The following is a 12206-nucleotide window of genomic DNA, read 5'->3' as shown; positions in this document are numbered from 1 at the left end:
TTAGGCAAGGTGATTCAATTTCATCTTTGCTTTCTATTTTGGCTATGGAAGTGCTCTCATTGTCCATTTCATCCCATATTAACCTTAGTATAGAGTTTAAATTCCACTAGAGATGCAACAAATTGGTAATCTCTCACATTACTTTTGTTGATGACATTATGATGTTCTCTCATGCCAACTTAGCCTCATTTCAAACACTTTTGAATTCTCTCAACCAATTTCTTTCTTGCTCTGGTCTAGCTATCAACAATTCTAAATGCTTAGCCTTCTTTGCTGGAGTGGACAATTTTACTAAGGGTGTTATACTACAACTTCTTCAGTTTGAGGCTGGCTCTTTGCCTATAACTTACCTTGGAGTGCCACTCCCTTCATCTGCTATTAAGTCTAGGGATTGTATAACCTTAGTTGAAAGGATCACCTCAAGAATTGGGAGCTGGACTTCTAGGTTTCTCTCTTATGCAGGTAGGGCAGTTCTAATAAAATCTATACTTTGCTCTATTCAAGCATATTGGTCCAGTCTTTTGTTTTGCCAAGATGTGTGTTTGAGCAGATTAATCAGGTTTTGAGGTCATTCTTTTGGTCTGGGGTTGCGATGAGGAAGAAGGGAGCTAAAGTTGCTTGGTTAGCCATATGTAGGCCAAAGATTCATGGTGGATTGGGATTTCCTGACCTGGAACTTGCTAACATTCTTGTAAACCTCAGGCACATCTGGAAACTTTGTATCAAGAAAGATAGCTTGTGGGTTGCTTAGGCATATAGGTACTTAATTAAAGCAAGGAGTATTTGGACCATTAGGTCAACTACACTGAGTTCTGGTTTTTGGAGGAGACTGTTGAAGCTAAAGGGTTTGGCTAACGGTCTTATAAGATATAGGGTGGGAGCTGGTACAGATACAATGATGTGGTTGGATTTCTAGCTTCCAAATAGCCTAATTGTCATTCAACTTGAGCTTACTGACGTGGAAATTCTTTAACTGGACACCTATGCCTCAGTTGATAGCCTAATTCCTAACTCTCAGTGGGTTATTCCATAGACAATTTAGTTCACTGCATTCTTCCAGTCACCTAAATTCTTATCCCAGCTGAACAGCATTACCCTACCACCCCCCACCCTTCAATAATCTTCCCTTGGCACCATCTTTTCTTATTCAAGCATCATATCCCTAAACATGGTATCATTACTTGGTTAGCAGTTAGGAACAGGTGTTACACTTTGGACTCTAAACCTATGCTGAACAAGCACTACACTAATGCTTGTTTCCTGTGTAAGTCAGATTATGAGTCTTTAGACCATCTTTTCTTCAGTTGTGCTTACAGTTCTCACATTTGGAGGTTTATCTAAGAGGTTGTAAGATTTACATTCCAGCCTTAATCACGAACTGACCTGATTGCTTGGTGCTCTACTTATTAGATATCAAAGAATTTCCTTGTTCACAAGCTTCTTCTCTCTGCTGCAGTTTACTTCCTTTGGATGGAGAGGAATTCCAGGGCCTTCAGAAATAAATCTTGCTCTCCACAGACTATAACTTCACAGATAAAATCATGTGTGCAAGCTAGACTTGCTTCTGTCACTTTAAGACATAGCTAAGACCTCAGTCAAGTAGTGTCTCACAGTGAGCTGCAAAACCTCTACTACAAAGGAAGTATTATCACTGGTGGACACTCTTGGTTGATCTCCTAATATCTGGTGCTTGGTGGCTGTTAATGCTTCACTTATTGTGGACACTCCTCGTGATTGTTGTTGTTCTACCACTGGTGGTTACTCTCAGTGGATGTTACTGGTGCTGACTTCTTTGTGCGGTTGTAAATTCTAACATTCAACCTTGTTGCTTCTAAACTTAGTTCCTAAGTGGCTGTTTATATGTCTAAATGTTGTGTAGGCCTGTAGGTTATGGCCAGTTGTATTTGTTTTGTTGCCCAGTGTGGCACTCATTGTATTTGTTTTGGTGCTTATTGTAGCACTCCATGTACATTCTAAACTTTATTTCTATATACAAGCTTACCTTTTAACTAAAAAAAAAAAAAAAAAAAAAAACAAATTTCCTCTGATTTATTTTGAAATAAATCTAAGGTGTCAATTCAGTACTCCAAAACATAATATCCATGATTTTCACCATCCAATTCATTCATACACCAATAGGATCATCCTTGCAGTCATTGTCTTCATCACACATGATCTCATCACCATCATTGTTATCTCCCTCATCTACTACAAGATCTCTTAACCACTGAAATCTCCTATTCAGCTTCATAAAACCAGTAATATATGCATGGCTCGGTCCTGCTGCTTCATCACTGCATTTTGTTTTACCTTTCCCCCGCGCATGGCTTGCTCCTGCCTCCTCCTCATGTCGGCATCCTTCATCATGGATAACCATGACACTCTCATTACCAGACAAAAAATTGAACTCATTCAGTTGTTCTTCAATGTCCATTTTGGTATGTTTCTTAGCTTCAATATACACCGAGAAGACTCCACACTTCTTCACAGTCAACCCGTAACCTGTTTCTATTACAATTTCCACTTCGTCTCCACTATCCACCTCAAATTCTTGCAGGGGTACAGAGCCCAGTGAAAGTTGGTCATGTGGGGTGGCACGACAAAACATTTTACGATCAAAGGGAACACAAAAATCCTTGGTTACATTAGCAACAAAGACATTATATTCTAATGATCCTGGGATTTTGATATACAAATAATGTGATTCATATACAAAACATAAAATGAAGCCTTCCATCATACTCATATGTGGAGGCACCTGAAATGACAATACTTCACCTATCCTTTGATATTTGAACCAATCAGGAACTTCAGACCAGGGAACTGATACATAATCGAATTCATTAATCCATCTTCCATTCCATCTCTGTACAATTGGAAAGATAATGTGTGAGCTAGACACTTGCATACACATGCACTCGTATAGACAAAATATATATATATATATATATATATATATATATATATAAAGGGAGAGAGACCTGTAGGAGATTTTCCGAGAAAGGGAACTCGGTTAGTTTGCTGCAATCAAGTAGAACTATCATCGCCGGGGGGGGGGGGGGGGGGGGGGGGGGGGGGGGGAAGTGTGACAGATCCGGCAATTTTTCCAATGATGTATTTGGAGCATATAACAAGCCCAAACTTGATGGAAGCTCTGGAAGTGATGCAAGCTTTGTACATCTATGCAACTTGAGGATTTTAAGATTAGAAAGCCATGATTTTGATGGTGACCTCTTACAACCTGTCTTGTCATCAAAAAGCAGAGTTGATAATTTGATCTCGCAAGAATTTTAAGAGATTTGTCAAAATTCAAGCCTTCGAGCACAAGAATTTTAAGAGATTTCAACATACAGATGCTCCTTGGGAGATTCCTAAGAATTGCACATCCTTTCAAATTCAGTAATACCAGTTTTTCTAGACTTCCAATGGATTCGTCAATCATTTTCAAACTTCTACAATCTTCAAGTGTTAAGTTCTCAAGGTTTGGGAGTGTTGAGAAGTTAGTGTTGATTCTAGTCAATAAATGGGAATGACTTAGATCAGGGATTTTCAAGTTTTCAAGAACCTGTTGAAATAAAGATTGACCACAGAATTAGTTCAAAGTGAAATATACAATGCAGAAAGAAAAAGGAAATATTAGACAATAAGTAGTTAATTCAAAGTGCTTATTATACCTTCTTGTCTTTCCAAACTTGTTTTAGGTTGCTATATTACATGTCAAGAGCAACTAGCTTCTCTTGATAGAAATTCTTTGGTATTGAATTCAGAGGGAATCCATGCCAGTATAGCCATCTTAATTCTTTAGAAAGATGTTCACAGTTTCCAGCAATGTTCACAAAATTGAGTTGTAGCAATCTTAGATTTTGTAATCTCTTAAATGCTTCATCTTTCATGACTTCGTTCATTGGTCCAATAGCTAGGCCTTCAATTTGGTCTGTTTCCTGATAAAAGTACAAGCATTTATACTTGTGTAAGTGAAAGGTAATCGATATAAGCATAAGTATTAATGTTTATATGATTAGAAATGCATTGGTTTCTTCACTTTAACATGAATTCTTGAAAACATATTCATTTGGTTGAAGTATTACCATGCAATTTTTTACAACATTAATAATATCCTCACAATGCCACAATCTGCTACGTTGTCCAGGGTAGTTAACAGGCTCTTGGCAAACAATTTCCCTTCCCATATCTCTAAGCAGATTATGCATCATAAGGTTACCTTTGTTTATTGTTAAAAGGCACCTACGAGTGAGAACACCAATACCACTTGTTGCGGAAAAACCACAGCCATCTAGTATTTTTGTGGCGTAATCTTTATCCATTCCAATAAAGAAACATGCAATATCAAGGAATGTTTTTTTTTTCATAACGATCCAATGCATCGAAGCTTATTCTAAGTTGCTCTTGAATTTTACCATGAGGAGTTTTTTTTTTTTAATTTCTCCAATTCGCTTTCCCATTCCGCTATGCTTTTGAACTCTCTCATAAACGAACCCAAAACTTCAAGGGCTAAGGGCAATCCTTGGGAGTAACCTATTACATCTTTTGAGAGCTGAACATAACCTCTTCCAGGGTCACTCCTGTCAAAGGTATGCCAACTAAAGAGCTCAAGAGATTCATTGTCAATCAAATCATCAACCATATAAGTATCATTTACTCCGGTATGCTTTAGCAGATGCTGGTTCCTAGTTGTTATGATAATTCTACTTCCCGAACCAAAAAAATCTTTTCTGGCTTTGTCTAAGTGGAAAATAAACGCAGTTAGTTGGTCTGGTTGATCCACATCATCAAGAATAAGGACCCTTTTATTGCATAGCCTATTTTTTATCACCTCGATACATTGATCAACACTGCCCACCTCTCTGACTTCTATCTTTAGTATATCATAAAGAAGCTGCTTTTGCAAACAAATTTGTGTTTTATGGTGCTTTGAATTCTCTCTAACATTTGCCAGAAAACTTTTGCTTTCAAAACTATGGAACAGATGTTTAAAAACAGCTTTGGCAATAGTTGTCTTGCCTTTTCCACCAATCCCACATATCACCACCATGCGGACATCATTAGTTCTAGCACGTAACAGAGAATTCATGTACTCCATAGGAGAATCTATTCCTACTGGATGGATGGCCACATGTAAGTACGTGTGATTCAGTACACTCGAAATCTTTTCAACAATTTTCTTGATAAACTCTTCTTCATGCCTGTTTTTGATGTTTCAATATAAGATAAGAAAGGAAAAAATCAATAAAAATGAGTGAAAATTTTAAACTGGGAATATAAAATATAACAAACTCGAATCAATCGATAGGAATTTTAGCTCTGGCCACTGCATTTAACAAATAAGAATATAGAATGGTAATTGGACTAAAATTTCACTTGTTGTATAACTTGTATCAATTATGGATTGAGTAAAATGCCATGTTTTCCTTTACAGACACAATGTAAGGCTGACGCACACACAATGCCTCTTCTAGGGTTCCAGAATTCATACAAAACATTGAAAGAAAAATTCAACATATACAATAGATTAAAGAAAATATAGATCCAATAAGGAAAAAATCGAATCTCAGGCGACGTTGCAACCGGTCCAAAATTCATAAAAAAAAAAATTACAAATCAAAGATCTATAATGAAACAGAACATATGTGAAATTAGTAGTTATTCACTCGTCGTCAGCCTCCTCCTTAGAGAGAGTTGTCCTCCTCCTTAGAGAGAGAGAGATGCCTTTAGCAGCTAGACACAGAGAATTAGGGTTTGTAACGTGATATGTATTATAATTTAATTTTATTTCGATTTTCTGTGGGGTGGGCCAAGGCTTGTTTCATTTGGGTTTGTTTAACAACAAAATAAGAATAAAATAAAGTGCATATATTATAGGGCAAACCGATTTAAGTGTATCGCTCGACTGGTTTGGGCAATTCAGTCGACTGATAGGGTTTACACTTTAACAAGCTGTTTTGTTGTCTGGATTTATTTGTGTCCAAATTGTGTTACCACTTTTAAGTGGGTTTTGGACAACGTTGTATTGCGTATATGTTGGTTAAGCTATATTATACATTATATATATATATATATAGTTTATTCCATAATTGTTTTTAACCAAGCCAAATAATCCTGAATATTTATATAACGTGTACGTGTAATGGATGTAGTTTGTAATAAATGTCATATTATATTGGCTAAATAATTATATAACGTATCACGTGATATTTTATGCAATTTGGAATTGGTTATTACCACTTTGGGAAAATGGTAGTGGTTGGTCACTTTTACCACTTTGTGGGAATTGGTGGGATTTGAACAGAGAACTATAATCGGTTAATTGTGTAATATACCTATTATATACTATCACACGTGGACATTACTAAATAAATAAAACTAAATTAATTAATAAGTTGTTCATTGTTATTTATCATGTGTATACGTGTTATATGTGAATGGAAATCTTGGTAGAAAGATTTTTATGATTTTATTCATGTTTAATTAATGATATTTTTTATATTTATTTTATTTTGCTATATGGTTGATTCGGAGGCATGGATGATTTGCCAAGGCATAAACAGAATATTGCCTTATGAATTGTGGGAACAAAATACCTACATAGGAAGCATAGTTCATATGCTATTAAATTTGTATGACCAAAAACATACTTATGAAGGCATGGACGATTTTCCAAAGCATAAATAAACTGTTATTTAAGTTGGATGAATAAATATACATCTATGTTGTTATGTCTGTAAGTTGGAAGTGGAGGCATGCACGAATTGTCAAAGTATAAAATTGAGGATATTTTGCATTGGAATTTACAGGAACACACTCCTTATTAATAATTTATTATTTAATGGTTAATTAGCCATTTATAAATAAATTGGTGGTTTGTATAATAAATATGTGTGAGAGTGTATATATATATATATAGAGAGAGAGAGAGATTGCAGAATGTTTTTATTCACAAACACACACCCACGCAGTACATATGTATGCCATATATATAGGTGCTGCACTTGGCTTCCCAAAGAAGCCACAAATGAAATCTTCCCATGTAAGCTATATATGGTGATGTCATAGATGACATACATATATTGTTGGCCCCACTTCCATTATATATATATACATAACACTCCCCCTTGAGGTTCACAATATTACATTAAGAATATGCCTCGTTAAAACCTTACTAAGGAAAATTCAATGGGACAAAACCCTAGCGAAGGAAAAAGAGTACAGTATTCTTATGTATCTGAAAATGGTATTGCATAAAGTAAAACTGCCTCATTAAAACCTTGTCAGGAAAACCCAGTGGGACAAAACCTGGACGAAGGAAAAAGAGTACAACATGTCAATACCTCTTTGATCAATTGCTCCCCCTCATTAGATCAACCCTGAAGATCCTTTAGTTGACGCATTCCAATGTTGTGCACCAACTTCTTGAAGGTTGTAGTTCGAAGCGTTTTAGTGAATAGATCTGCTAGATTTTCATATGAACGTATCTTCTGAATATCAATATTACCATTTTTTTGGAGTTCATGTGCATAAATTTTTTTTGGTGAAATGTGCTTGGTCCTGTCACTTTTAATATATCCTTCTTTCATCTATGAAATGCATGCCTCATTATCTTCATATAATACTGTTGAGCTATCTTTTATTGATGAGAGACCACATGTTGTTCGAATATGTTGGATCATTGATCTCAACCAAATGCATTCCCTGCTTGCCTCATGAATTGCGAGTATCTCAGAATGATTTGAAGAAGTTGCAATCATTGTCTGTTTCATTGATCGCCATGATATAGCAGTGCCGCCACAGGTAAACACATATCCTGTTTGTAAATAAGCTTTATGTGGATCAGAAAGATAGCCGGCATCTGCATATCCAACTAATGGAGAAATTGGTGCTTTCGAATAAAACAAGCACATATCAGTTGTGCCACAAAGATATCATAGTATGTGCTTGATTCCATTCCAATGTCTGCGAGTTGGTGCAGAACTGTACCGTGCTAATAAATTGACTGGAAAAATTATATCAGGTCTTGTGCAATTTGCAAAATACAAAAGAGCACCAATCGCACTGAGATAGGGCACTTTAGGACCAAGGAGTTCTTCATCATCTTCTCGAGGACGAAAATGATCTTTCTTGATGTCAAGTGATCGGACAACCATTGGGGAGCTCAATGGATAGGTTTTATCCATATGAAAACGTTTTAGAATCTTTTCTGTATATGTTGATTGATGGATAAAAATACCATTTGAAAAATGTTCAACCTGCAGCCCAAGGCAGAATTTTGTCTTTCCGAAATCTTTCATTTCAAATTCTTTCTTTAAATAATTGGCCGTCTTTTCGATCTCGTCCAATGTTCCCACAAGGTTCAGATCATCAACATATACTGCAACAATAACAAAACCAGATTCTGATTTGTTAATAAAAATGCATGGACAAATATGACTGTTCACATACCCTTCTTTGAGTAAGTAATTGCTAAGGCGATTATACCACATTCGTCCAGATTGCTTCAATCCATATAAGGATCGTTGTAATTTTATTGAGTGCATATTACGTAGTTTTGTTTCAGGCATTTTAAATCCTTCTGGGATTTTCATATAAATATCACTATCTAGTGATCCATATAAATATGTTGTAACCACGTCCATTAGATGCATATGCAATCTTTCTGTGACTGCCAAGTATATTATGAATCTAAAAGTAGTTGCATCAATCACAGAGGAGTATGTTTCCTCAAAATCAATACCAGGTCTTTGTGAGAAACCTTGAGCTACAAGTCGGGCTTTGTATCTCACGATTTCATTTTTCTCATTACGCCTTAGTACAAACACCCATTTGTACCCAACAGGTTTAACACCCTCAGGTATCTGGACTACTGGTCCAAATACTTCACGTTTAGCTAATGAATTTAGCTCTGCTTGTATCGCTTCTTTCCATTTTGGCCAATCATTTCTTCGTCGACATTCTTCGATGTTTTGAGGTTCTGGATCCTCATTTTCAATATCAAGAGCAACCAGATATGAGAATATGTTGTCGACAACAATTTCATTTCTATTCCATCTCGTTTCATAATTTAATGAGATCTCATCATTTTCAGGTACGTTTGTCTCATCAAGGGCCATATCATCATTTGTTACTTTTGCCTCATCAATATTTATGATTTCATCATTTTTAGGTACTTGAGACTCATCAAGAGCCTCTGCGTTATCAAAAGTTATTATCTCAGATTGATCAATAATATCTGTTGCTCTTTTTGTGGCCTCTTCAGGAGTGCCAACTTTTTTTGTGATTTCCTCTTACGAGAAATAATATCTTTTGCACCAACTGGTCTACCACGCTTCAGGCATGTTTTAAATGCATTTGCTGCATTACTGACAGAAGGTCCCTCAGGGACAGCAATTCGTGCTGGCACATTTGCAGCTGGTATATGTGATTTTATCACTTTCTTTGTATCAATAAATGCATCAGATAATTGATTTGCAACATTTTGCAAGTGAATGATCCTTTGAACTTCTCGCTCACATTGATTTGTATGAGGATCAAAATGAGACAATTCCAGGGCATTCCAAGTAAGATCACATTGCTGTTGTGCCTTTTCTCACCCTAATGGTGGAAAAACAGTCTCATCAAAATGACAGTCAGCAAATCGTGCTTTAAAGACATCACTTGTCAGGAGTTCAAGATATCTAATAATAAATGGAGAATCAAAACCAACATAAATTCCAAGTCTACGTTGAGGACCCATTTTAGTGCGTTGGAGTGATGCAATTGGAACATATACAGCACAACCAAAAACTCGTATGTGGGAGATATTCGGTTGTTAACAAAAAACAAGTTGCAATGGTGAGTACTTATGATAAGCAGTTGGTCGTATACGAACTAATAATGCAGCATGTAATATGGCATGACCCTAGGCAGAAACAGGTAATTTTGTTCATATAAGTAAAGGACGATCAATTAGCTGAAGTCTTTTAATAAAAGATTCAGCCATACCATTTTGAATATGAGTGTGTGCAACAGAATGTTCAACATTAATTCCAACTGACATGCAATAATCATCAAAAGCTTGAGAAGAAAATTCAGCGGCATTATCAAGACGAATTGTCTTAATTGAGTAATCAGGAAAATGTGCCCGTAATTTGATAATTTGAGCAAGGAGTCTAGCAAATGCAACATTACGGGTAACATGTGACCATCGTGTTGATGCATCAATTAAGACCATAAAATAACGAAATGGTCCAGAGGGTGGATGAATTGGCCCACATATATCCCCATGAATTCATTGTAAAAATGGAGGAGACTCAACAATGACTTTTGAAGGGGATGGTCTGATAATCAACTTACCTTGTGAACAGGCGGTGCATAGATGATTATTTGGTAAGATGATTTTCTGATCCTTTAGTGGGTGACCATGTGAATTTTTAATAATTCGACGCATCATTGTACTCCCTAGGTGACCAAGTCGATCATGCCAAAGCATAAAAAAATTTGGGTCACAAGATTTTTTATGGATCACAACATTTGACTCAAATGTTCTAATAGTTGTATAGTATAACCGAGAAGAGAAAACATGGAGTTTTTCTAATATCAGCTTTTTGCCTGAGGTAATGGAAGTAACATAGAAGTATTCCACATTTCTTTCATTTGCAGTCTCAATATGATTCCCATTACGACGCAAGTCTTTAAAACTCAACAGATTTCTCTGAGATCTTATAGAATATAAGGCATCATTGATTTGTAATCTTGTTCTATGTGGTAAAATGATGTTGGCTCGTCCAAAACCTTCAATCAAGTCGATGGGACCTGATATGGTACTGACACTGGCATCTGACAGAATTAAATGGGAAAAATATTTTTGATCTCGAAGTATTGTATGTGTTATTCCACTAACTGCAAGACATATGTCTTCTCCATTTATATTTGAACTAATCAGATCTATTCCTATTCATGCAAATTTCTTTATTAGAAAAGAAACTTTTATAACAAAATAAACTTTAATACAAACTAGAGGATAAAAACTTTAATACAAGGAAAATACAAGGAAAATAAAAATATAGTAGACAGAATATGAAAAGAAAATAAGATTAATTGGTGTGGACATTTCCATCACTAATCAGAAAGTTTATCCTTTCATCATGGTCCTCAAAAAAATCTGAAACATCCAGATTTGTAATGTTAATTGGCTCATCATGATTAATGAAATTCATTTCCAGATTTGTGGTGTCAACTGGCTCATCATGATCAAGGAAATTCATTTCCTTTTGTTTTCCTTTTTCTTTCATTGAGGCTTGGTAAAGTTCAGCTAGATACTTAGTTGTACGACATATATTTTGCCAATGCCCTGTCATGCCACACCAATAACAAGTATTATCGTGTGCATTGGAAGGTTGAGCCACATCCTTCCTTTTTACTTGTCTCATTTCATTATGATCTTTCCTTTGAGGATATGGTGTGGATCTCTGATTGCGAAAATGTAAGGATTGATATCCTTCACGATAATAAAAATGATTTCTACCACGACCATATTCATTATTATGATAGTTATTTTTGCCACGACCATATTCATTTCTACCACCACGACCACTTTATGAGGCAACATATGTTTCAGGGATCAGTGTCGATCCAGTTGGACAGGACTGGTGGTTTCTTCGAGGCGTGAAATGTGGTGAATGTGTTTTCTAACAAAAGTTCATCAGTAACAGTATCACCACATAATTTCAATATAGAGCTGATTTTGAATAGATCAGAGTTATATTCAGCCACAGTTTTAAAATCTTGCAACCTCAGTTGCAGCCAATCAGCCCTGGCCTTTGGGAGGATGACTGTTTTTTGATGATCATATCTTTCTTTCAAATTATTCCACAAACAAAGTGGATCTCTTTCAGTGAGGTATTCAGTTTTCAGTTCCTCACTAATATGGCATCGGAGAAAATCATGGCCTTTGCTTTATCTTGCAATGATGCCTCATTGTTTTCTTTAATTGTGTCACCAAAGCCCATGGCATCCAAATGAATCTGAACATCTAGAATCCAAGATAAATAATTTTTGCCAAAAATATCCAGGGCCACGAATTTCAGCTTTGTCAAATTTGACATTTTCAGAATAACTAGATGTGACAACAATATAAAAATATAATTTAACATATAAATAAAATGGAATTAAAATGAAATAATAATATAATATAAATTATTTAAACAACAATAATG

General features: G+C 35.7%; 1 protein-coding gene across 1 annotated transcript; it reads right to left on the bottom strand.

Moving 5' to 3' along the window:
• Nucleotides 1-3710: 3710 nt before the first annotated feature.
• Nucleotides 3711-7916, bottom strand: LOC132269193 (disease resistance protein RUN1-like). The gene is made up of 4 exons (XM_059770289.1): nucleotides 7696-7916; nucleotides 4498-5204; nucleotides 4089-4315; nucleotides 3711-3941 (listed from the first exon to the last, which is right to left on the bottom strand). The coding sequence occupies exons 1-4, from the start codon at nucleotides 7914-7916 to the stop codon at nucleotides 3711-3713; spliced, it is 1386 nt and encodes a 461-aa protein (XP_059626272.1).
• Nucleotides 7917-12206: the final 4290 nt, after the last annotated feature.

Source organism: Cornus florida, unplaced genomic scaffold (genome assembly GCF_030987335.1).
Source record: "Cornus florida cultivar Cherokee Brave unplaced genomic scaffold, ASM3098733v1 CherokeeBrave_3.0.0_Hap2_Chr01, whole genome shotgun sequence".
NCBI lineage: Eukaryota > Viridiplantae > Streptophyta > Magnoliopsida > Cornales > Cornaceae > Cornus > Cornus florida.
The sequence above is the reverse complement of the archived record's forward strand: the minus strand, read 5'-3'. Positions and strand labels throughout refer to the sequence as shown.